The sequence below is a fragment of the Vanessa atalanta genome, chromosome 5 (genome assembly GCF_905147765.1).
Source record: "Vanessa atalanta chromosome 5, ilVanAtal1.2, whole genome shotgun sequence".
NCBI lineage: Eukaryota > Metazoa > Arthropoda > Insecta > Lepidoptera > Nymphalidae > Vanessa > Vanessa atalanta.
The window spans coordinates 12,459,144-12,487,067 of NC_061875.1; the positions used below are offsets into that span (position 1 = coordinate 12,459,144).

The 27,924-nt window shown below is 31.0% G+C and overlaps 1 protein-coding gene across 1 annotated transcript in view; it reads right to left on the reverse strand.

Moving 5' to 3' along the window:
* The window catches only part of LOC125064275 (netrin receptor UNC5C-like), a 61,857-nt gene that overhangs the window by 15,024 nt on the left and 18,909 nt on the right, over positions 1 to 27,924 (reverse strand). The window contains exons 3-6 of the mRNA XM_047671232.1: positions 25,472 to 26,044; positions 19,811 to 20,010; positions 15,588 to 15,666; positions 6,301 to 6,471 (exon numbers count right to left, since the gene is read on the reverse strand). Coding sequence (XP_047527188.1) covers positions 6,301 to 6,471; positions 15,588 to 15,666; positions 19,811 to 20,010; positions 25,472 to 26,044 — 1,023 coding nt within the window. The remainder of the gene's footprint in view (positions 1 to 6,300; positions 6,472 to 15,587; positions 15,667 to 19,810; positions 20,011 to 25,471; positions 26,045 to 27,924) is intronic.

Here is a 27,924-nt window from a genome sequence, read left to right on the forward strand (position 1 = left end):
TAAGTATTAATCAGCAATAAATATGGATACGTGTAATATATAAAACAAATAACGATAAATGTATTTCGTGTTTCACGAAAATACATCCCTATAATAACAGGGAAGTACTAAAATACCATGTATCGAATTTGCAAATGGTCAGATCGCATGTTCTCCCGTATTAATAATATTGCACGGACCTGACGTAACATATCAATTTCCTAATAGGTACAGTCGGCTACGTTTACAGGTGAACATATAGTTCATATTGTAACAGTATGTAGCTATTTTTACTATTGTGAAATAATAATGGATTAGTTTGATGCTGAGTGTACAGTTTTAAAACGATTGCGTTATTTTCTCGAATGCTTTTATATCGACTTTGATATTTAGAAATAGTGCATGATTTATTATTCAATACTTAAAATATATCGTATAATTATTTTTCTATTGTCGATTATAATCGTACTAATTTATAAATACTATAAAATATAAGCCAACTATTTAATCATTAGTCGATAAGTTAGGTCTGAGTCCATGCTTTTACATTTTATAGCGTTATATTTTAAAACCTAAGGTGATCAATCATGCTTTTATAAAATCCTGCAAACTAATTTACGTTTACAAACAATGTTTAATGACGGTCTGTAATTGCACGTAAGGGTCGAACCCAATCCCGTCTGACCAAATAAAGTTTATTTAAATTAGATTCATATTCGATCCAAGTCTCAATTCTTGTATTTTCTCTTTTAATCTTCAATTTAAACGAATGCAGTTGAGAATAAGACACTTTTCATATCCATATACATCGTTGTCATGTTATTAATTGTATCTAATAATACAAGCACGTTAACTCATAAAGTATTACCCTATAAATTGAAATTAAAGTACTCGGAGACGCCCGAGGGCCTTACAACGGGGATAAATCACATGTGTTTTTTACAAAAGAAATAATAGAGTTGAGAATTCGTCCTGCATTGTGGTACAAGTAAAGAACTAGTAACGACTTTAATATTTACATAATAATATATAATTAATAAAATATGCTCTTGTTAAAGAGGCTCTTATAATATTGAAGCGTAATTTATAACACTTAAGGCTGATATTATAGTCAATAGTCAGTTTAATGGTATTAGGACTTTATTTAGAAGATTTTTTTTTCAGTTTTCTCCGACCTTAGTCAAAGGTAATCTAATCGCAGGTCCAAAATATTGTGTCAATTGAGAGGGATCGGCAAATCAGTATTTTTTTTCATAAATTTAACAACTTATGTTTTTTCAATTTAAATAAAAGGTTTGTATAATATGTTAAGTCTATAATTGTAGTCACATCATATTGATTTATGTATTCTGTATATCCTATAGTCACAAGTTCAGAAAATTTATTGAGTTGACTTTACATATTTTAACAGAAATAAAAGTTTTTTGCTTATATCTTGTACCAATCAATAATTCACTCCCCTCCGCGTGGGTGTTATGTACGCATATTAAACTACATATGTGTGTAGCGTTACTTATTAATTAAAACACACACATAAATCAGTCGAGGTTCGTTAGAGATGGAACAATGTGAACTTTCATATTCCGGTCATCGAATCTTTTCGCGTTAAACAAATTACTTGATGACTGTGAAGCGCTCTAGTAATATGTAGGTATATTGTCTCAATATCAAAATGTACTTATGGAAGTAAACGTTACCTGCTCACTTCGATAAAATATGAGGTAATCTATTTTTATTTATTAAAAAGTATCTAAGTACTATACTAAGCAACGTAAGTACAGCTTTGTTGATTGAGTAAAAAATGTTGGTACACTCATTAGTTTATTTTGTATACTATTTTAGTGGAATTAACTTTTATAGATTATATTATAGTATTTTTTATCAAAAAAAGGTTACCGTTTTTTTTTTAACGGTACAACCGCTCAATATTTATAAAACTCTATAATGTTTCGAAAGTCATAATTAATCAAAATAACTTAAAATAATATTCTTTAAGATAATACACTGAAACATAAAAAAACAGTATAACAATATATTTGTAGATGGTTAAGACTTCACACGCGGGTGGATCATGACGAAAATACGCTGGAATAGTAAAATTGACATTTAACGGAACACACTCAACATGTGTTTGCAATTATAGACACAATGCTCTGACATCTCACTGAAATAAACGCGCTTGATTACGTTTTATTGTCTACCCTGTTGGTCCTCTTTGACGTACATCGTCACCGAGTTCAGTGTACAATACAGTTCTCTACAATACAGCATACTAGAATACAATCATAATTTAACGTACAATTAGTGCAACATACATTCTCAGATTGCGTACGCCGTTTGTACATTGAAACTATTAAAAAAATTGCAGAGCTTGTAATAGCTAATTTTATCAACCGAATACAAAGAACAGCTTAAAATATACTATGCCAGAATTAAGAATTATGTAGAAAAAATATCCCTATGATTGTAGTTTCTTGTATAATTTACATGACTTTTAAATAACGTCTGTTATTTTTACGTCATGTAAATTATACAATGTAGTTGAAGTAAATTATGCAATCTAATTGGATGACCTGAAGTTGGGCAATCTGAAAATAACAATCGGTCGTACCTATTATAACAGATTATATTATATTTCAATTCGTATAAAAAACAAATGAAGAACTTAGATAAAATTTAATAAAAGTATGTATTAATATTTATAACAATGATATTTTAATTAAGTCTCAAACTTTACTTTGCTAAATGACTATTGAGGCTTTTAATTCGATTTATTGAAAACAATTTGTTTAATATTATAAAAAAAAAATTTAACATTAAAACGCCGTGTGTATCGAAACAAATCCTTTACTTCTACAAATGCCCTCGTGTAGTTTTACTAACGTTATGAAACACTTACGCCTTTGATGTGAACAGCCGCTGTTTTATGCCTTATACATAAAACCGCAGGATTTTTATAGTTTATAAGCAGTTCCAAGCCTTTTATTCTGAACATTGTTTATGATATCTCGATCTTTATACAGATATTTTAAATAAAACTCACAGACATTAAATATTGATTCGTTTTTATTTATTTTATAATTATATTTACGGAAGATACAAATTTCTAATTTTGTTTCAAGATAGGTTGCTGTATTGACTCACTGCTGGGCCATGTTTTAGTTACCAAAAACATCAGAAGCAGTAGTTTTATAATATATAAAATATGAAATCACAATATGCGATTAAAAAAAATGTTATTACGTTAATAAACACTAAATAAACATGCTTTTAAAGCGCTGAACACGTTTGTCATTATATTTATACAAATTATTCTATGACGCACGCGGACCTCGGATTGAGTTACCCCTGTTAGATGGCAGATATATTACTTGAAAAGAAATTTGGGCACGTGCGTTTTGTTCCTTTAATTTTTTTGTGTAAGTATGAAGTGGGTGTTCCTGTTGTTCCGCGCAGTTGACTTTATTTATAAAATTGTGTATTATGTAAGAATTCCTCTTATATATTTTTGTTTTAAGTAATTATTAGTGGATAATTTTTTTAACTGATTTATACATATCAATTATGTTATGTGTGTGTGTGTGTGTAAATTCGTTGTAATATTTTTGGGTTGTTTTTTTAAAACCATCACATTAACCGATCGTAGCAGTTTATTTTAAATTATAAAAGATTTATCGTCGTTGCTATTAAAAAATGAAATAATTGATTTCTTATTAAAAGTTGTATATGAATAACAAAAGTGTCAAGTTGCTATCAAGTCCAAATATTTTTAAGAGCTTTTAAAATTGAACTTAGAAATTTAGAAAAACGATTATAGCTTCCAATTATTAAATAAAATATTCTGATCCGAATAATAAATTTAGAATTAAAGTTTAAAGTAGTTTTAGTTTTAAACTCACTAGTAATTGATAAAATATTTTTAAAAAACGATCTTTTTTTATGCCATTACTTACCTATTAAAAGTTGCTGCGTGTTATCATACACTTGAAGCTCCATGTTGTATCCGTCTTCAGAATAAGCGTTAAAAATAAATGAATATTAACTTTATTGAATACAATACTACCAACTTACAAATATAACATAAAGTAAAGTTGTGCACACAAGTTTTCAAAACATAATAAGTCAAAACTAATTCGTTGAATGCATTGTGTATTAAAGTAATTTATAAAGTTTTCCTGTTAGGTAAAACTGTGTACACCGTTTCATTAACAGTGTTTTTATTATCACATATTCGAAAGTACAATTGCAAACCATAATTTTGGAATAGTTTACCAAATACGTGTACAGTAATTAATTTATCCGTATTGTATATGTACACTTGCATGAAAAATTTATTGTAATATCTATTTAATGTTAAAGTCCTCTCCCTTTGAGGAGAATGTTTTGGAGCATATTCAACCACGCTGGTGGGTAGAATATACATGTGGAAGAATTTCGTTGAAATTTGACACATGCAGGTTTCCTCACGATCATCCTAATGATAATGTCTAATGACGTCACATAATGTCCTATAGTCAAGCGGACCATTAGTCAGAATCGAGTGAGTTTGAGTTCTAGATTTAAAATAGTAGAATAAATACATATAAGAACAAAATATTAGAAAAATAGCACTAACAAGCTAAAAGGTAGCTTTAAACAAATTAAAAAAAAAACGAGTGGTGTCTTGGGACATTTGATTGTAATGCTGTGCTTTAAATATATATTACATATTAAATAACCGACTCAATAAAAAAAATTAACAACATTTGAAAATCTAAAATTAAAATACCGTGTGAAATAGAACAATAAAACATTGAATAATAAGAAAAGAAGTAAGAGAGGGAAAGGTTGGAAGAGACATAACGCTTTCTCCTTCCGTTTGCATTTCTGACAGTTCACTGGCCGCGTAGAAGATTGAAGTTGTTCCAAAAATATAAATAAATACCATTATTATTACCTCGGTTTCCATATATCAGTAATAGCATCTTTGATGTTCGTATACATCTTGCAGAATTAGAAATACGCTTCTTATGGATTCATTAATCTTATGCGGCTATTACTGCGTAAATCCAACGTCCCATACTTATTATACTTGATATGTGCCATCAAAGGAATCGACTTACCAATCAGTGGGAGTCTTTCATTCCTTGTAATTATAATTTCTTGGATCACGATTGATGTTTGTACTTTTGTTGCAAGTGTAAGATCAATTTGATACGGTCTGGCAACACATGGCTTTAACTCCACAGCTTATAGAATTGAATAATTTAAAATTTAATGACAAATTTTGATGCTGGTAACATTTTTGTTATGTATCTTTTCGTAATTTTTACTATGCTAGTAAAAAATCTGAATATTCAAAATAAGAACAAAGGATAAAAATAACTTTATTTTGATTTATTTTTTGTTTTTATACGCAATATTAAAAGCTTACATTTTTTGTTACATGGATAAAAAATATTGGACTGACATAACAGTATCAGATGCCTTCATATTATTTTACGGAATTTTTATAGTTCAGATTTTGTTTGTATGTAACCTTTTTCATATATTTTATTTTATATAATTTTTGACACTATTTTATATAAAAAAATGGTGTGACAGTTCTTTACTATAATAAAAAAAATATGAAGTCTTTAATATTTTTTGACTGAATTTTTATTTTTAAACTGAATAGTTACTGTTTGTAGTCATTCTAAGATCTCATTATTACGAACATCTATGTATGTATATACATAATTTTTTCTAATTATATTCACGAATACTCAGGTAATATTCAGACAGGCAGAGTTACTTTCGAAATTATAATATGACATTTGACTGATATATTATACATCAATTACTATTAGGTATATAAATGTAGACGTTGGTTATCAAGATATCGCTTTAAAACTTCGAATGACGTCACTATATTGTATAAATATATTGAGACTTTATATTTTTAGCGATGTTTTTGATGTATCTATAGTTTATTTAAATCATAGCAACATCTCACTCCGTTATTGAGAGATACAAAGTAATAGTGAAGGGCAAAGACCTTATACAAAAAGTGATGAGGCTTCTGAAGCGTAAATTTACGGGGAGATGGTAATCTTTAATTACTTATTCAGTGAATCTATACAAATAAGACCCGTCACAGTTCTCATCAGTTACTGAATAAAGTTTAAGGGCTTTTAAATATGTTAAAAACTTACGCTATAAGTGTTTGTGTGTGTTAGTATCTATAATTGTATGTGCGATTAAAACTTGTTACAATATTATTTTTTTCATCAACTTAATAGTCATGTGAATTTTATCATCTATAAAATGTAAAAAAGCTAAAACTTAAGAAGAACAACTCACCACTCTGACATAATACACAGTCAGCTGTTTTCTGAACGCTTTGACCTTGACAGGGCGCCCCTCCATTCAGGGGGTGGGGATCGGTGCAGGTGCGCGTGCGACGCTGTCCCGCCACGCGACCGTTGCAACGGCACTGCGTCCACGGGCCCCACGAACTCCAACCGCCATTAACTGCAAATTTAATAGTTATGAATACGAGACATGTAAAAATTTCTAAAATACCAAATTAAAACATATTCGGATATTGTGTTCTAATGTTATCAAAATATGGTAATAAATAATATCTGTATACGTTGAAAGTTGAAAGAAAACAATTTGGCAATAGTGACTACTTTTATTTACCTATGTATATGTCTAGACAGGCTGTCAAAGCGTAGAACGCGTTGAAAAAAAATGTGTCCAATCTTTGGCCACTAACTACACGCACATAATAAATAAAAGTCGTATGACGTTTGGCGAGTGTCCAGGGTAGCTATCACGCACACTAAGATAATAAAGTTGGTCCGTTTAATTTAGTTCGTTTGTGGTACGACCCTTTATCTAGATATATATTGTATACATAAATAAACTAAGCATTAAGTATTAAAAATATAAATTAAATTCAATAAATTATTACAGGTTAAATATAAAATACGCTCTTTAAGACATTATTATAAAATTAATAGGTACGCAAAGTTTTTACTTTTCTTTTACATGGGTCTATTATAAATCTCAAATTTCTAATGGTATTATTCGGATGTGAATTTAGTAGCTACATACCAACATTTGAATTAAGTAGCTTTACGTTCAAAATATTCCCTCCCATGGCACCTAAATGGCTTAAGTAGCTTTAACGTTGGCAAGTAAATATCACAATATGTATATTACATACAATGTATACAAGATTTTAAAGTGTGAATGTTACTGATTTTCGTTGTATACATTTTTATGAAATCATAATATTCATGACGCTTTTTCATAAAAAAAAAAACACAATACCAAGAAGAAAATCGTTTACCGAAATTACTTTTCGTCACGTCTTTGATGTCGATCGAATAAAATATTAAAATACAAAGGAAAATAGCTATTTGTACATTTTATAGAATTAATTTCAGGTTCACACGAAAGGCAGTCGTTCGATTCAATTTCTATTTCGTAAATTACAAGATTTTTTTTTTCTTAATAATACGTTTATTAAGAAAAAAATACCAACAATGAATAACGATCATCAGATATTGTACCGACAAACGGCAATACTTAGTCGTTCTGTTCCAGTTTGAAGGGTGAGTAAGCCAGTGTAACTACTGGCACTAGGATATATCATCCCATTGTTGATGGCGCATTGGCGATGTTAGGTATAGTTAATATTTCTTACAGGGCCAATGTCTTTGGACAGTGATGACCACATAACATCAGGTGACCAACTCAATGAGGATAAAATTCCGCCTCATGTAAATACACCTAACAGCCATGAAATTTATTTACATTTTGAGTAGAGCGGAAGTCATTGCCCAGCGGTGGGACATGAACAAGCTATTACCGCTATAATTGTAAATAATCCACTTCGTATCGAATCACAATTATACGTAAAATAGAAATCCATCTTGCAGTGACATTCATTCATCAGTGGTACGCTATTTTGTCTATACTTCAATATTTAAATTAATATAATCAATGAACTATCATGTTCTACGATGAGTTTTGATACTGTTCTAAACAGTATCAAAACTACACTATACAATAACTTTACTGGAAGTTGTAACCAACTATTGTGAACGTTCAAGTTATAAGTATACTTCAAGTATCCTTCACACATAATATTATAATAACTTATTGATTGATATTTAATTAACTTAAGTTAATAAGTATATTCTGTTTTAATGGAATAGTAGCTATGTCTCATTATAAGGAATTACTAATATTCTTATTTACCCCTCCATGTAAGCTTAAGAATTACGTACCTACCAATATAATAAATAACTATAGTAAATAAATTCGATTTCTTTGATTTGATAAATTCATTGAAATGAAGGATTTCATAAAATCAATTGAAGTTCTAAAACGAAACTGTCTAAAAATATCTCAAAACATAATATCAAATTCATGCGTAGGTTTTGAAACCTGAATATTTAAGAAATTATGTTAATTCAACCCACGCGAGCCATCAAAATCAATATGGTATTCAATTAAGTTAAAAACTCAATTTAAACGATGCCATAAAGAAGTTAATCAAACGGTTAAGAAATACTAAACTAAAAAAGATTTGAACACGCAACGGGCATAGAGAACGTATCTTATTCCAGATCGCACGTTAGGTTTAACATGCTAGGTCGCGTGTCTAGGTGACCTGGGCGCAGGAGTGATTTATATAAAAAAAATCAACTCACAAATTTTATACAATTTGTGATTAGTTACGCTGGATTGAACTTAATTTGCGGTTTTTATCATTTTTATGATTCAATTTTTAATTGTGAAACCGTTATCTAAATTTCACTAATGAAATAAAATTTGTTTTGTTTTAGAAAAATAAATAAATGGAAATATTACTTTAATAATCTGTTGATGCTATGTAAATGAAAGTTAAAGTTTTATTTAGTAATTAAAAATTTCGATTTCTTTAAGAATTAGTAATAAAAAATATTTTTCCCCTATTGAGGAGAAGGTTAGTAGCTTATTTCAACACTCAGCTTCAATGCAGGTCGGTGGATACAAATGTGGAAAATATTCATTTGACCCATTTAAGATTTATTTCTTCACCATCACACGCAAAGAATTATAAATACTTATTAAACACACACATGGAAATATGTGAAAATTTTTTTGTTCCTTTTTTAAATGCCTTTGTTATTTAATTGGTGGATAATAGTAACTATTAAGATTCGTGATATTTTTCGATATAAGCGATATTTCAAGCCAGTGGTAGTTTTACATTTAACATAATCTTATAAAATGAGAATCTTATAATACTTCGAAGCGCTTTTAATAGTTTCCTTAAACAAATTTTCATAGTATTTTGATTCGATTTAAATAACAGAAAGGAACAAGATACAATTACAAATAAAAAATTTCAAGTCTTCATGAACATTTTACCAACAACGTTGGTAAAAGATACGAAATTATAATAAAAGACAAATTAACCTACCAAATTAAAAATGTGATCACGTTTGAATATTAACATAATTTCCTTTCCAGTCGAAGGATGTTTTCTAAAACGTCGTATAATAGCGGATACTTCCCTAAATTACACGTAATGGGGGTTATATTATCTTAACGGTTATAAATTGTAAGACTTCACACTACGCCACATGTTCCCCGGGAATTAGTATTAATGGCGCCATTTTTTCTTCCTTCAGAAATAAATGGAATTTTCGATCTCAATAAAAAAATATATTTAAAGGAACTTATACTTTTTTTTTATTTTAAAAGTCATAGTTTATTGAAGATTATATTTTGTTATTAAAAGGAAAAAATACAATAATAGATAAATATAGACAATATTTTTACAGCATTAGCATTAGCATTAGCAGCCCGTAAATGTCCCACTGCTGGGATAAAGGCCTCCTCTCCCTTTGAGGAGAAGGTTTGGAGCATATTCCACCACGCTGCTCCAATGCGGGTTGGCGGAATAAACATGTGGCAGAATTTCGTTGAAATTAGACACATGCAGGTTTCCTCACGATGTTTTCCTTCACCGCCGAGCACGAGATGAATTATAAACACAAATTAAGCACATGAAATTTCAGTGGTGCCTGCCTGGGTTTGAACCCGAAATCATCGGTTAAGATGCACGCGTTCTAGCCACTGGGCCATCTCGGCTCTATTTAATTTGTTTCAGGTCTATTTTTACAGACCTTAAACAAATTAAAGACTCTTAGATAACATATGAGATAATTATTATGTACGCGATGCTAATAAAACACACGAATTTAATAAAAAAAATTAATGAGTTAATCTATAGGTAACATTCATATACGTGTAGGAATGATCTAGTATCGTATGAGGTATGAATCTTATAGGTACCATTTTTAGATAAAACTTTATAAATATAATAATTGTTGTTTAATGAATTGACGGAAGCTGTAGATTCTTAATAAAATAATTAGTATTAACTATTTTATTTTGTCGTCTCATTACTAGAAGAAGTCGTGATGGACCGATGCATAGGACAGATCGAATAATCAAATGTCTTGATATTAAGGCGACCTTTACCATTCTTTGCAGTTTATTTTGTTACTCGTTAATTGGAATACATTTTTAATTATGAATTCGAATTCTAACGTTCATACTAATATTCGCTGAATATTCGAAATTAATTAAGTACATTTGCAAACCTTTTTCTACGAACGAAGGGTAAGTTTCATTATATTATGAGTTAAAAAAAAGAACAACCTAATTCAGTCAAAGAAGCCCCTTTAATTTCGTAATTTCCGTCCATCCGCCCGTCTGTCCGTCTGTCACAAAAATGCTTCCCTTTACGTCTGGCGATGTTCTATGTGTTTAGGATATATTCTTTGTCTGGCTGACTAATCATCCATTATATAAACATATATAATATAAGAATGTGATGGCACATGAAAAGGGAGTGCGTCGTTTAAATGGTGATCGCAGGTTTAAATCCAATTCAGTTTCATCGTATATTATATTGGTATTTTTAAGTAATTTCAAAGTTTATAAAAAATAAAAAAATAAACACATGATTTAACTTTAATAGGTCATAAGAAATTTAGATACATCCATATAGTGTTAATTTATCCGCAGAGGAGCAGCGTAGCAAGTACACTTTAAAATGTTTTTAAGGTTTTGACTAGCTGGGGGATGATTTTAAACAGCTGTAAATTTTTTTTTAACTCTGGTAGGACTTGATTTACTTACAAACCCATTATTCTACCGCCAAACAACTTTATATTGCTGTGTTTGGCTTAAATGGTAAACCTTTTATTCGACATTTTTTTCATCTTTTCTCCAATACAATTGTTAAGGGGGTGCGATCACTAGTGTGACCCATTAGCTCGATTGCCTTTCTAAAATATTTAAATTTAAAAAAATATTGTTTCCTGTCTTTCGAAATGAATTTGCATGTATAATGAATCAAAATCGTTGCGCTGTTTTTTGCGTGATAATCGAACTCTTCCACCGGTACGTTTAGAATAATAACATATAAAAATTAGCGCGAGCACGATTGATAGTAATTGTAGTAATTTAAAAAAATATTACGGCTTTAGTATAAGTCGTCGTGTTTTATAATTTCCAAGCGATGATATGTTACAAGGGACCGGTGACCACCCGCGGGTAATCTCTGATCGCTGTTTTGACGATAAAAATTCATTGCCCATTACATTACGGTTTAACTATCGAATTATTAATATAAATAAAGATATAGCTTAATGGAGATTTTTGAGAATCTATTAAAGCTTTGGTATTTGGTTTAATGATAATGGCTATTAAGATTTGACTAATTAACTTTGTGTATTAACAACGGTTTAGAGTCCCTTTGATTGTATTTAATATAAAAGGAATTCTATTTATATAACAGAAAATTAGAGCGCGTCGAATAAAACAATTGACGGAAATTATACTTTAATAAATAATTAACTATAGCTTTTATTTACTTCTTATAATATGTTCATGTATCGTTGTTGATATATATGTTAGCAGATTAGTTTATAGGGTTATGACCTTTAATGTTTATTGAAAGAAGAAGAAATAGAACTGGATTTTGAAAAAGGAACAAGTATTTTCATTGCATTTTCTTATGCATATAAAGTATAATTTACGATAAAACCTTAATGTACAATTAATTTCGAATCAACGATGGAGGTGCCTTATGAAAGCCCGCTCGAGTAAAGTACTTTTTAATTCAAGTATTAATATCATATCAGATTGATAAATTAGCAGGGATAATTAATTTTCATTACACAATAACATTTCGCGGTAAATGTTATGTTTTCCAACAAAATTCAAAGTAAGCCATTCATCAATTACCCCGTGCGTGACGAAACAACAAACAAGTTTACTACATAGTATTTGTTTTGTGAACAAGCCTTATAAAAGGCTTACCGGCGACAAACACGGTCGGTTTTTCGTTAAGAGTATTTAATATTTCAACACGAACAAAGTGAATTTAATTAAGACGGTTGATTGATTGTCATGCAATGGGGAGGAGGGATTATTTATTTGTTTATTTGTATAACAGCGTTATGGCGATAAATTCAATATTACAGATAAAGGATTAAGGCAATTAAAATAGATTATTTAATTTGTAAAAGTTGAGTTTTTATTATATAATGCCTATTATTCATTATTACTCTTATTAATATTTGAGCTCGAGAAACAGTTCCGTACCTTTTTTTTTCATCTGTCAATCGATTTTTTCTTTCACAGATATTCACAGATATTCACCTATGTGTGCGTGTATTTAAGAATGTTGTAAATGTTTGGATACATATCCATGTATTATATTTATATTAATGCCTGCAGGGATGTTTCAAAATTAACGTACTTAATTTTTAAAAACATTTGAAATCACACACTCTCATATAGTGATTCCGAAGTGCACGTTGTTTAATTAGGCTAATCAACTTCAACCGTCAAAACGGAAAGCGGATTATGAATATGTTTGTAGATGATAGCAATATATTTAATGATTCATGATGCGGAGCAACAGAGTGCATTAATACTGAAATGGAGGTTCGTCTCATTTCGGCAACTATTTTTATTATTGGACTCAATATAGTTTGCATACCGTTGTAAAAATATTTCAATGGTCATCAATTATGCCTTTTTGCAAAAATGATTTTTTTTTAAAAAGTTGCATTTTTTTCCAATCAACTGAAAAAAACCCGATAAGACTAACTTGCGAAAAAAAACGACTAATGTTATGTTTTTCTTTTTTTTTATTCCAGTAATTATGATTATTCGTTACAGTATTGCGAATCAATTTTGGATTTTCCATTGTTTTACTTGACTTTAAGTTTCGATACGAATAGCATTAATGAAATGCCCGTGTAGCAGTAGAATGTGATAAAATGGGTAGTATCTACAGACGAGCTAGCAGAAAGCCCCAGCATCAATTTAAGCTTATAATTTATTTAATATACTATAAACAGTTATATAAGAAAACTATTAATCTTAAAAACAGCAATATATGTCTTTAGTATTTTTATACAAGCGTTAGTACAACTTAACTAATGAGGAAAACAATTATAGGAAGTAATAAAAGTCATTACCAGAACCGAATTTGATAACAATTCGATATCGACCACTTACGTATCTATACGTTTCTGAATCAAACACAAAGGGCTTTTGCCCTCTAATAAACTTAATTGGTCACAGCCTGAACAGGACTCAACTTAGAATACCAGATAGACCCTATTTCAAAACGCATAAGGACTAAATTCAAACGACACGATTCTTGCCTACAAACGCTCGACTATATCAAGAACAACTATTCCAATTAGAACCTTCGTTTCTAAAGCGGAATTTACAGTGTAAACAAGGCATTTCCCGCGGATTCGGTCACTTCCCACTAGGTAGCCACTAACTGCACTATTTGACTTCGGTGTCTGAAGGGAAATTAATGAAAATTCTGTGGGCAAACTTATCTACGTAACGCTTTTAAGAGACTTTAACTAGTTTTGTCTACGAATCTAGGTAATTCCGCTCTATGAAATTTAGATTTGAAGGTTTAACTTTGTGATGTACTTTGTATATTAATTATTAAATTAGTTTAGTTCTTCTGTTAGAGTATAGTTTCAACTGCTTGGTTCAGTGTATTGTTTAATTTGAATTATTGAAGAATTTAATATAAGTTATACATTAAATGGTTTTTGTTCTTGCTTTTGTCCTTTATTATGTGTAAGTTATATAAACTTCTAATTAAAAATCTACAATACCCAACTCGGGATAGCGAGAGCATCGACTTCAACCAGCACTATGTCTTAAAGCCGAGCGAATAATATTAGGCCTCGAAGGAGTTTTATTTATCAATGAAATATCTTAGGTATTTTATAAGAGACCAGATTTTGGACGTGCCAAGTCAGAGGTACTGATTGCAATCAGTTAAGCAGGCGCCATATTTCCAAGATGGCGTGGGTGAAGCGGCATCTCTAATGACTCTCCCATGCGCTTGCGCTGCAATAATTGCAAGGCATCGGCGCGTGCCCTTTGATCTCACTAAAGTATAGTTATTACGGACAAGATAGGGTGAAATGAGCGTTAAAGAGGATCGAGAATTGTCGGTTGTCAGATAAATTATACATGAAATAATAAAACGTGTTATAGGCCTCGTTACGTAGGCTAAGGTTAGGTTGCACGGTGATCACATTATAATTCGTTTAGATAGCACACAACAGCATGAAGGAATTAGTCACTTCATTTATGTCAAAGCGCTAAAGTGGAAAACCGGTAAAGGGATTATTAAAGCGATTTACAAGAGGTCTTATAGCTCGAGCGTGTTTCAACTTCCAACACAAGATTAGGTATTATTTTATTAATATTCGTTAGTACAAATGGGAAAATTTTATGTGTTCGTGTATTGTTAGTCCGTTATACGATTAATTTTGATGTAAAGATTATTTGTTACATGATAAATATAAATAATAAAGTTGTCATCATGACTCTTAAAATCAAAAATCGTCAATACCCATAAGACAATAGACAATAGTCCAAGGGACGCTAACTTGGACTATCTTCTTCCATAGTCCTAACTTTAAGGTCACTTAGAGGCGTTAATAAGTATATAAATAATAAAATAAATATTGCACATCATCACATACATTACTCTGATCCCAATGTAAGTAGCTCAAGCACTTGTGTTATGGAAAGTCAGAAGTAACGACGGTACCACAAACAGCCAGACCCAAGACAACATAGAAAACTAAAGAATTTTTTCTACACCGAAATTTGACATCTGTAGCTTATATAGTATGGATAAGCGTTTTGGGGCATATTATTAAAGCTAACTTTATACTTAATCCATTGATAATACTACTTGTTTTTATAAATATTATATTTTATACTTATAAAAAAATCTCGAAAAAAAAGCACTTAAATATTAAGTATTAATATAAATCTGTGATTGTACTTGGCCAAAGGCCTTTTCATTTAGTTTAAACAATCTTCAACCATATACATGTAACCTAATTACAATAGTTCACCGTGAAATGCTGTCTCTACACGTAAATTTTACCTTATGACCTACTTCGCAGGCCATAATTTAAACATTCACTCGCTATAATTGCTGTTAAACATGAACACTTAAAATTAATTACTGAAGCATTGTTATATTGTATTAGCATAAATAAACTCACCATAAACGGTTAATGTGGCTGACTCCGAAATTCTTTTTCCTGCAATGTTCTCAGCCACGCAACTATAGTTCGCCATGTCCTGGATAACAAAAAAATAAATAAAACGTAAACAAATGTACATAAAGTAATAAATATTAAAATGTTACAATGAGATAATCAAAACAGGAACTTTGTCATACCAGATTAAGTAACAAAATATAATATAATAGTTAGCTATAAATTTAGTAATATAAAGATGAAGTATGCAAACAATAAAAACATCAATGTGTTTATATTGAACTCGTTTTAAGTCTAAAGAAACATTAGATGAAGATAGCTTCGAACGATGTAAACGCATGACTGTAAACATTACATTTAATTAAGAAAATGGCTCCAACACCTACAGAGATAATGTTACGGAGCGAGTGACACTGGTTGCAATTAATCCATGCCTCGCCGCAAAGGCTAATTAGTGAGTTCTCTGTGTAGGAAACAGGAGATGGTGTGAGTTATTTGCAATTTTGTCGTCATGGTGCTGCGTTGAGTTGATTACGGGGGACACCGGACCGTGATTGTAATTATGAACCTTTATAACGAGTTATATACTTATTTGATGGATAATCTAAAATACGGCAATTTATTATATATACCGATATTTTTTTTGACAGTCAACTTTTATAAGACAAATAAAATTATAATTTTCTACTTACTGTCAAAATGTAGCTAAAAGTAGTTATTCAAGAGCCGGCTCTTACCAATATTTTAAATAAATTTAATTCGAACGCTTTCCTTGCTTTGTTAAAAATATTTCAAAGAGAATTTGAAATTAAAGTTCGTTCTAAAAATATTTCATGTTCATACGCTAAATATTCCTTATGAATGATATATTAAAACCGACAAGCACAATAAAATTAAATTAATTACACAAGACAAATGTCCCTTCCCATGAAATGTAGAATTAAATTAACCCCAGCTCTCAGACTTTTATCAAGCACCGTCCAGTATGCTTTGAAGGAGTGTAGCGGAACGTGACAAAAAGGTGATTTCAACCGGCGACACCGACTCGCGTCGCAATTAATAAATGTCTGTCGCGCTCGACTAATTAGTCGCAGTCGGAAAGATAAATAAACAATTCGCGACAAGATGCTGCGATTGTCCGCACCAACACCAAGGAGTTGGATGTAAAGTAATAAGGACTGCCGTTCTTATCGGATTCAAATCTTAAGTGAAGAAAGCACCGACGTTTAATAGCAGGCATTCAGTAACGTTCATTGCATGCTTTTAAACGATAAGACGTCTAGTTGACTATAATGGAAGAAAAAAATACTAACTTTTCCCTACCATATTCCATTGAGAACGAAATGCTTTGTGCTGTCAGTGAGTTTTTCGAAAAACAAAATAGCGCTACAAAAAAATCTATTCAAGTGACATGCTTACATCAGATTCGCCAGAATAATACCATTAAAAGATACACGACAAGTTGAATGAAGGGGTGTCACGTGTGTCAGAATAACTGACTCATCATTTTGAATAACCAAATGTACAAACGAGCTTAAATTAGGATTTGCTCTCTCATCTTAACGATAAATTTGCTTACAGCGTTTATACTTTAGATTACATGTACGAGTCGACGCCTAATTAAAACACGTGTTTTTAATATTCGAACATCAAAGTCATTGTTTGACTTAGTGGTTCAATTAATTACGACTTTTATTACTATTTTTATATTTTATAATAAATCATCGGACAAAGGAAAGGTTTTAAGATCATCATTATGATAAGTGGGGATGAATAGTTTAATTTAAAATTGACGACGAGTTTAAATGCTAATGAGGATATTTGTCCAAGTCTCACGCTTATTAAGACATAAAACTGTCACACTGACATGGAATACATTGAAATGGAAATTTTAATAGAAGATATCATTATATAATGAAAGGTATCGTATCTTAAAATATATTAAATGATTAAGACAAGTCTTGGTATTAGGTTATCTAACTTTTTTTTGAGCTCGATAATAGTTACTTAAGGTTAATAAAGGATTTGAAAGTATGCATTATCGAACTTAGTATCGAACTTATTAGCTAAGCAATCCTTAGTATTGTTGTGTTCCAGTTTGAAAGGTGACTGAAGGGTATGTCATCTTAGTGTCCAAGGATGTTGGTACATTGGCGATGTTTAAAATAGTTAATATTTCTTACTTAAAATGTGTGAGTACCAGTCTGTGACTGACTCATCATTGGACAGTCCTATGGCTAGTCTGCTTATATATATAAAGTGTCAAGACAAAACATTCTGAGGTTTTAATTCAGATGTCAATAATAATTATGACAACACGAAACAAAGACTTTGGCTCAAGTGTTGCAATAAGCTAATTTATATCGAGATTACAGATTTATGATAAGAACTTGTGAGATTTGTAGCGAACTCTAAAATATACAGTTAAAATTAATTATGTAATCAAATTTCTGTCTGAAATAAACTAAAACATGAAATGAATACTCTAGTACAATTTCGCCTTTGACTTTAAGAGCACTTTTGGCTCGTTAATTTTGAAAGTAATGATTGCGTTAGTTCGTTACGACTTAACCTTTTGTAAATTGTTGCTTATATTCAGAAGCGATGGCTTTAAATCCTTAAATTTTTATTATCATTTCATTACAATTTGTAAATTAGAACATTAACATTAGCTCTCCCTTTGAGGAGATGGTTTAGAGCAAATCCCACCACGCTGCTCGAATGCGGGTTGGTGGAATACACATGTGGCAGAATTTCGTTGAATTGAAAGTTGACTTTGAAAGTTACGACTCGGACAATTAAATTCTACTTCTTTTTTTTAACTTAAATTGCTTTTATCTTTTCAATCTCTGCTAATATCCATTATTTTTCAATAGTTTCAAATTAAACAGGATCAAAACTGACCCGTGGAATAGGCCTACCGGGGAAACCACAAAAAAAAAACGCGCTAAGTAGTAGCGCGCTTTTTGGTCTAATTTGACCGGACTATGGGTTGTCGGGCTTCATATTTTGCAGACAAACTTAGATAATATTTTACTCATAACACTACACAAGGTGTTGTGTCAAGAAGGTTTATTTTCCAAAGTTATTTTTAGATTTTTCATTCACAAATTTTATTATTCAACTCAGGTAAGTCATTAAAGATTATGTACATTGAAAAGTGTGGATCAGACAGAAAAAGTGTTTTGTATTCTATAATAATATCTATTAATAGTAATTAATTTTTGATTCTTGGTAGTTCCTCTAAATATAATCTACATTCCGAATAAGTAACACAAATAATGACGACATGACGATTCGAAACTGCTTACTTAAATACAAAGTATTTTGATTTACTAACTTTGGTATTTACTTGTAGTAATAAATCGTTCTGCCCATTCCCACATATTTTATAATCGATCGCTTGTTCTGAGGTCGTTTAAGAGATCGTTGCGTTAGCGATGAATTCGCCGGCGGCATTTTTTACTAGTTTGTACTTTTCTTTAATTTATTTATATATATTAATGTTATTTTTATACAACAAATAATAAAAATATATGCAACGAAAAATAGAAAGATCAAACTCGAATCGAATTAGATTTTGTTTAAATGATACGCTTATTTATAGCCATTGCCATTGAAAGGTAAATTACAAACAGTTTATGTTCGGTTGAAGTTAAGGAGATATACGCAAAAAGAACTGTATAATTAAATTAAATAAATTGTAAAAGAATCAATCTCGTGAATGGCGCGATTTGAATGTATTTATGTAAATAAATTCGTATTTAGCGGAAAAGCAACTTCAATATGCAACGTTGTAAGTTGTTTTGCAATTCAATATGTTTCCAGAAAATCGTGTAAATGTAAAACATATGCAAAATATTACTGTATATATTTTATTTGTGAACGTTGATGAACATTCCCGTAAAAGGCTTTAAGGATGTAAAGGATTAAATGGTTAATACTAGCACACCGAAGAAATGGCAATTCAATTAAAGACTAAGAAGAAATGGAAGAGAAATGCCTTTAACTATTATTATCTGGTATCGGGTCGACATTAGCGTAAATTCTTTAAAGAAAAATATGCATTCCTTTTAAGTGAATACGTCTGTTTTCATAATTATAGTAATATTTTATTTTCAAAGCATACAGTCTTCTTCTGAGAGCTTTTTTGGCAAAAACAATGGAACCATTGAAAAATAAAAACTTCTAACATTAAAAGTGTAAAATATAGATGTAATTCTTACCTGTAAAGTAGCTCTTGATATAAGGAGATTTCCTTCAGCAGAGATAAGTACATTGTGGTCCTGTTGCAATGGTATTCCATGTTTCAGCCACGATACTCTCGGTGGAGGGGCAGCAGTCGGGGGTGAGCAGCGAAGCGAAGCAGCAGATCCTACCTCCACCGACGTCGGTGACGGCGATAGCACGAATTGCTTTTTCAGATCTATGAATATTTTTTTTAATATTAATTACAATATCTCAAATATTACTAATATTCACATACCTAAGGAGAATAATAAAACATAATATAATAACTAAACTACCACAAAATAAGTTAATATAAAATCTATCCCGGATTGTGACGTCAAGAGATCCAAAATAGCTGAAGCGTTCGTCTTTCAAAATCTTCTATCACAATGTTATTGATTATTTAATTATCTGAACTAAGACAGCAGATAGGCGTGTGAATTTGGAACTATTGATTGAAATCTCGGTCGCATCTCTGATTCAATAAATTGCTTTCCAATGCTCCTAAGCCGGGAAGAGAGCCTTTGATCAACATAAGAGATATTTAGATTTGATTTTTGGTAATATTTAAAATCTTTAATTAGTGGGGTTATATTTTTACCTTCAATTATTTTCACTATTATTTGTTTAATAGTAAAGTGCTTAGTTATTGCAAATAATTATAAATCTATACTAAAATTATAAATTCGAAAGTGTCAGTCAGTATATCTGTTACAGGGCCAAATAGAACCTTATTTCATGAAACTTAATATGAAGCAAGCTTAAACTCCAATAAGAGACATAGCCTACTTACTACGACCAACCCCTATAACGCAAGCGTATCCGCGGACAACAACTAGTCACATAAATTTCACTACTTTTCTTTTTAATGTCCGTAACTTATAAAGATTATTTTTCTATTGTATAAACCATCAGATATTGACCATCTTTAACACACGAAAGTAATAAAAAAAACGATTGATACACAAATTTATGCTGATTATGAATGGAATATAAAAAAGCCATTGCTATTGTAATGCTTTTAGAATACAGTAATCGTAATTAGATCGGAACCCGCATACGTCACAATTAATATCGAACAAAGTAATCCTTGATATGAACGTCAAACGTCAATATCAATTTATAGGTCACGTGATATCTCAACATTGGCAATTGAATAATTGTTGCTATTCCTAAAAGCGATCTCGTATTGTTGACGGCATATGCGGTTAGCTTTATCTTCTAACAATTGCGAAGTGGTTTCTGTTCTGCGACGTCTTATTATAGTTGTGGCGACAGATTAATGAAAGTATTTGTTTTGGTTATTTTATCTTTTCATTGGTTATTTTTTTCGTGCAATTGTTGTACTTTAAAAGGGCTTCGTAGATATCGTTTTAAATACATATATAATTTTATAGTGTAGTTAGGCCGACGGGCAAATGGGCCACTTGGTGGTAAATGATACCACTGCCCAAAAATTTACCGCCAATATACCGCCAATATTGGGAAGAGGATATGTACCCTACGCCTGTAGTCACACTGGCTCACTCATCCTTCAAATCGGTACAAAAAGGAGTATATGATGATTGGATGGTACCTAGCCAGACAGTCTTGCATAGTCTGCTACCAAGCAAAATTTCCTTAATAGTTTATTTATACATATAAATATAAAATTAATTTTATAAATTATAATTTTAATATAATAGATTTTACCTTTATTTTATATTATTAAAAATAAACAATCAAATTTGTAAACACATGTTTATATCAAAAAAACGTTTTGGTAATATTGTCAATAGTATAAACATTTTTCCGAAAACAATAATTGAAATCATGCTGATTAATGAAGACATAGAAATTCAATTCAACGTCATTCATTGGTTGCGTAATTCTATAGCATCTCTTCCCACATCAATCTTAATAAAAAACATAACGAGACCACCTATTACATAATATAGACCTCGTTCCCTCCCACGAACGATAATTGCTCTTCATTAAACAATTAACCGCTGTTTTGGCGCGTTTCAGCCGATCAGTTCTTAATTAAATATATTGACATCTTGTACTTACGATCAATTATTAAGACCAGATTAAAAATAAACAAAATAAAGTGCAGTTTAATAAAATTCTAGTTACGGAAATTGTGTGAATTTATGAAATAAGAAATTTCTTGGAGACATATCCGAGAATAAGAACAGTACCGAGGAATGGTACATAAATATCAACTGTTTTGAAACGATCGCGAACGAAACTAATATTCTCTAGTTCACGTACACTCAGTGCAAAATGAACGTTTCAACTCTTGAGTGCTTTAAGCGAAGCGGAGCTATAAATCTGGCGAGTGTACGCTCCATTACTCGTCCGCGTCCCGATGCCAGTATGCACGTTGTGATGTGTTTGCTTAGCTGGCGGCCTCTGTGCTGCGGTTGTTTTAAAAGAGATTTGCTAAGTCTATTGTTTGTCCTCTATGGATTGAAAACAGACTAACCTTTTTTGTGTTGTCTATGTTTCAATTTGAACGGTAGTATGATACACCAATGTTTTTGCTCTTTTAAATGATACAGCTCCGGTTTTATTTTGTTTTTCATTCATGGTTTTATCAAATTTTGCTATACAATTTAAATTTGAGAAAAAAAATATAAAATGTTAATCAACGATGTTACAATATATATTTTATAAGCACCCTACGATAAATACTGAAGTTACTCAAATGGTCTATTAATAGAGGCTTAATGAGAAAACACAGTTTTGTGCGCCGTTGTAAAAGACAACATTCAAGACAGATGTTATAAATTGTAAGCGGACTTTATTAAAAGCATTTTAAGTCACAACAGATAAATCCACGACACTATAAATTATTAGCCACAAACTATCGTTTATTTTTCGGAGCACTTACGGTTCGCAAAAACGAGCATCTGGATGTGAAGCTACATAAATTCTTTTATCTCAATTGTTGTTAGTCTTTACTAATTTATTTTTTTCACACATTTACGCGCATTTTTTGTTTAGATATTTTTTTATTTTTTATTAGATTATATTTGATTTGTATGAAGCAGTCAAATCCATTTTTCTTTATTTTTGTAAATGTATATTGATAATCGCTTATTTCACTTTACGATACGATAGTACTCTGCTTGAAGCTTTCACACAATCCTACAATGGCTGTAAAAGACTTTATTCAATTTGTTGAACTATGTCCGTAACGTATACCAAATAAGCAAGCACAATTTCCTTGTAGGATAATTCGAAATCTAATATCTTTCTATTTTGTATGATTAATTTTATGTAATTTTTAATTTACTTAAAATAACTTGAAACTTCATTTCTGTAGATAAACAGTCTTATTTTCAATGTTCATTTCTGGACTCTCAAAGGTTTAAAAGGTAGTTAATAAAAGCAGTAAATATTCTAAAGCAAAGAGACGAACTAACAAACTGTTGGCATGCTACCAAATGTTCAAGATTAAGTATACTTTGGCATCAAGTTTCAACACTAAACGCTACTTCAAACACGGCGCAGTAAAAACTTAGCGAATTCGGTGACAGTGGTACAGAACAAGCATACGCAGTTGAAACTCATAAACGTCTAAATATACACGAAGCAGAAGCTTGTGAGACATCTCCACTCGCTCCTAATTGCGCGAAGCAACCGTGTGTAATACAAACGCCTCTAAATTTCAATTCCGACAGTTTTAATTGTTCCGTGAGAGCTTTAAATACGCTCTCAAGTGGTATCCATGTAGCTATTAATGATGATACCTACGGCATAGTGAGTGTAAAAGTGTCACAGCTAAGTCTTCTTGTTAAAGATTTACAAGCGACCAATGTACTTTACTCAATCTCCTAAGTACCAACGATGTTTAATGGCGTAACACATGTTACTAATAAGACGATAATATTAACGTTCAAAAAAGCAAGATTATATTAAGAGACGAATTTGTAATAGTTATAAGTAACATTTGCTTAAATTATATCTTGAAGAGATTTCATAAAATTTTGTTTGCTAATTAAACTTTTAAGGAGTAATTTTCTCAAGCTTAAATTATGAATGAAGAAATAATATTTCATGAAAAACTTTATGGTAAATGTAGAACTGGTTCAGCTGATGGGCGTAAATGATAAGTGATGGGTAACACCGGTGGCGGGGTGTTCGCGCAGTGCTATAAATTCAGCCAGCTACGTTTCATTTCCTGAATAAGATTCGTACCAAGTGAACCGTATAGATATAGCGTAACAAGTAAATCATTTCATATGCACGCATATTTTTATTCATATTTAATATTAAAATTATATATTTTTATAATTATTTTATTTATTGTGTCAAAATGTAATTTACAAGCATTAAGTTATAATCCATGTACGTAAACGTTTTTGTCATGTTTAATGTCGTTGATATCATAACTAAATTGGCGCATATTATATTTATTAAAAATAAAACATTAAACAATTTGTAATTTAAAGAAAATTACGAAATTATCCATGCACTTAATCTTCCTTCACATAAATCTGAGAAGCGACCTCCACCGACATTCATTTAATATTCACAGAAGATTTACTTCCATTTTAGATTGAATTTAATCGAGGCCCACCGTAATGGATTTTATTAAATAAAAAACAGCGTTTATAATATAAGAACAAGCGCATACATCTTTGTTGAACATCAGTTTGATGGCTGCCTTTGGTTCCAGCCATTTGTCTTGTCAAAATAAATCCAAAATTATCGTGTTTATATGGAAATAGACAACTGTATAGCTTGTATGCGACATGAAGAATGAGAAAGTCTTTAATATTTTTTTCATTTTATAATTTAAATTTCGAAATAATTTAAATTTATGAGTTTTTTGTGATTTTGTAACGAGTTGCGCATTCAGTAGTTATCGCAGTAAAACATTTCTCTCTTGCGTTTATCCAATGAGATCTGGTGGAAATTGAGGCATGTTATCATACGAAACTTATTGTGTTGTATGACAATCTTCATGCTGATTTCCTTAACCGTCGAGAGATGAATTATAAGCTTCAACCATCACAAGTTATTAGTGCTTTCCTGGACCTGAACCCGCAATATTCATATTTTATAATTACTAAGATATAAAATAACCATACAATTTTAAGCAAATTTCTAATATGTTTGGTAAGGTAATTAAGCTCTGACCATTTTTAATTTTATAGTCCTGACTATATCTTCTAACATAACCCGTTTAAACAATAGCGAAGTCAAAAAGTTTCTATAGTCATTTTAAGACGGCGGTAAACGACCGATAAATGTAGGTTAGACGAAAATAGCTAACGGAAATACTCAAATTATTAGTTTTGATGAAATACTTTACCACGCCTCGTTTACAACGGAAACATAATTTCATACATAGTTTTATTGATGTCATGTAGTTAACGATAATGTGAAAAATTGTATAACTTCTTATTTCGCGGTAATCAAATATTCATAGTTTTAATTTATTTCCCAATATACGTTATTGTTATGATATGAATACTATAAAAGCCGGGCCTAGATTAAATTTACATAATATTATTTATGGAAATTTAAAATTGACAGATATCATAGGAATTTATAAATGTAGACAGCATTTCGTTGAAACATTTAAATTTAAAGTAATATTTTTAAGTTAGCATCGATATCGCATTCATAGTTTTTAATTAAAATTAAATAATTGTAATACTCACATGCTAATTCAACGATTGCTGGCTGACTCCTGATGTCACCACGACTGCTCCAAGCATGACAGGTGCATGAAAATCTATCTTCACCAAAATATTCTTCCAAATGATCTCTCGTCACGTTACACTCGGCTTCAACGATTCTAACACCACTTTGAGGATCCACGAATTCAAATTGTGTACTACCAACTGACCGGATGTCATTACATTTAAAATAAACTTGCAATGCATTAGCTGCACGACACCTTAGCATTGCTGGCTTATTACGTACTACGTAAGCGTGTTGAGGTTCAAGTAGGAACATGGGTAGATCATCAGTGGAACTTTGGAGTAAGTGGTCTCCAGACAATGACGGCAGTTCATCAGCATCTTCTCTATTTTCATGTTCATCTTCTTTATGATTTTCATGATCATAATCCTCCTCTAAATAATCGCGGTGATGTGGTGGTGGATTATTTTTTTCAGAATTATATGGATCTAACGCTTCGACTCCCGCAGGGTGTGCATATTCGGGGCGCAAAGGTATTGGTGGTGTTGGAGGAATCGTACTGTGATCTGGTTCAGTGGAGCTGGGCTCGTCTGTAACAAATAAAAATATTGTAATCAAATAGTATCTAATCATGACTTAATAAAATTGAGCATTTAAATCATTCTACATGTCTACTAACACAGAAGTCGTGTTTTGTTAAATATTTTCTATAGAAATTGCTATATACTTATCATTGAATAGCTTTTGAAATAATTGATGATTATAATATAAATATGATACATATTATATTAATAACTATTTAAATTAGTAATCTTGTACGCATTTGGTTCAAGGTAATGGGTGTCATGGCTGTGCTCATTTGTAACTTAGTAAATTGGTCCGAATACAGTAATAGTATATTTATTTTATTTGAGAACCATTTCTAATCTTAATATAATCCACTACAATTGTTAATAGACTGTCAGTTGAAATAAACGGCAACTGTCACAATAACGCGTCCCCCGAGTGCCGGCATCGATTTCTCTCAAAAGTCCACACCTGGTTTGACGCCTCACTCACGCCTGTTTACACGCAAAACATAGCTGATATTTTGATACAGCATACCCTACAGAAACAGTATGCCTCAAAATTCTAAATTGAACCTATTGTGAATGTCGTAAAGTAAAAATTCCAATACACAATCGAACACCCTCATCAAAATTTCGTTTAGAAACTGTTATCAGTACATCAGTGTTCGTTACTCTTGCAATAGCGTTGACAGTAATACTAGGTTTGTATTATTATTTGAAACGGGGAATGGCACGAAAATAAACCGCAAGTCGAGTGAAGCGAGGATAACTTAATTAGTTTCACTTCCGTTCAGTATATTTCTATTTCCGTTTTCGTTGAGACCGAACGTTATTTCCTTCTCGATTGTATTTTTCCTTAATGGGATTTGTTTTGAGAGCCTTTTTTGCTCAATCCCATAACAACCTTTTTAATATTCACCTTAGGTGTTGCGGTAATCCGTGCCTTATTTAATTTTTTGCCTTGCAATTCATAATTATTTTAATAAATATAGGTATTGAATCATTCGAGTAGATTTATTGGTACGATTCTAATTAAAAGTATATATCGGTAGAAATCTCGTTGAATTTACTAAAATTTTAAGATTTTTTTTTTAATTGGCTTATTAAAGATCTTTTTTTCTCAATGCAGAACATGATGCAGGTGTCCATAGTATATTAAATGTTGATGTTTTTACAGGGTTAAAATTTATTTTAACCTTGGGTTCAGATCGATATTTCATTTATGTTCATGTCATTTACGTACTTATTCTGACGTGGGTAAACCAATTACATATGCCATTAACCTTCAGATCGTCCAAGCATCTGATTGAGATTGGGAAATACGTTCGATTCGCGTTCGATTATCTCAGGCGCATAATTCATTACATCTTCTAATTTCAACAATACATCAATTACAATCCGCGTAACAGGAAATGAAATAATGCGACGTTTTTAGTCTGACGATATTTGATAGTTTGAAAGGCACACGTGACAGCTTGGTACTCATTCAACTGTTATTCTTTTATTCAGTCAAACAGTGAGGCATTGTGTAGCTTCTTCCTGCATAAGAGTATGTGAATCTGTTATAATTACAGATTCAAGTGACGTACCAATTTAGTTCCCAAGCTAACACAATAATTATTCTAACTTATAGCTTCTTATAATCAAAATTGGACATAAATTCTCTTAATGACCTACAGCCTCCGGCATATCTATTATCATTTCTGATAGTGAAACAACTTCATCAATATATCTTTTTAATTAGTTTTTATCTCTATAAATAAAATCTCTTTTCTTTTTCTACGTCGTTATTTGTCTTAACTGATTTGTTAATTTAATTAACGTTCACCGTTAAATACAATTAATCTCAGAGCGCATGAAATTCTATTTAAAAATCAATATTTCCTAATTTAGGTCGTTCT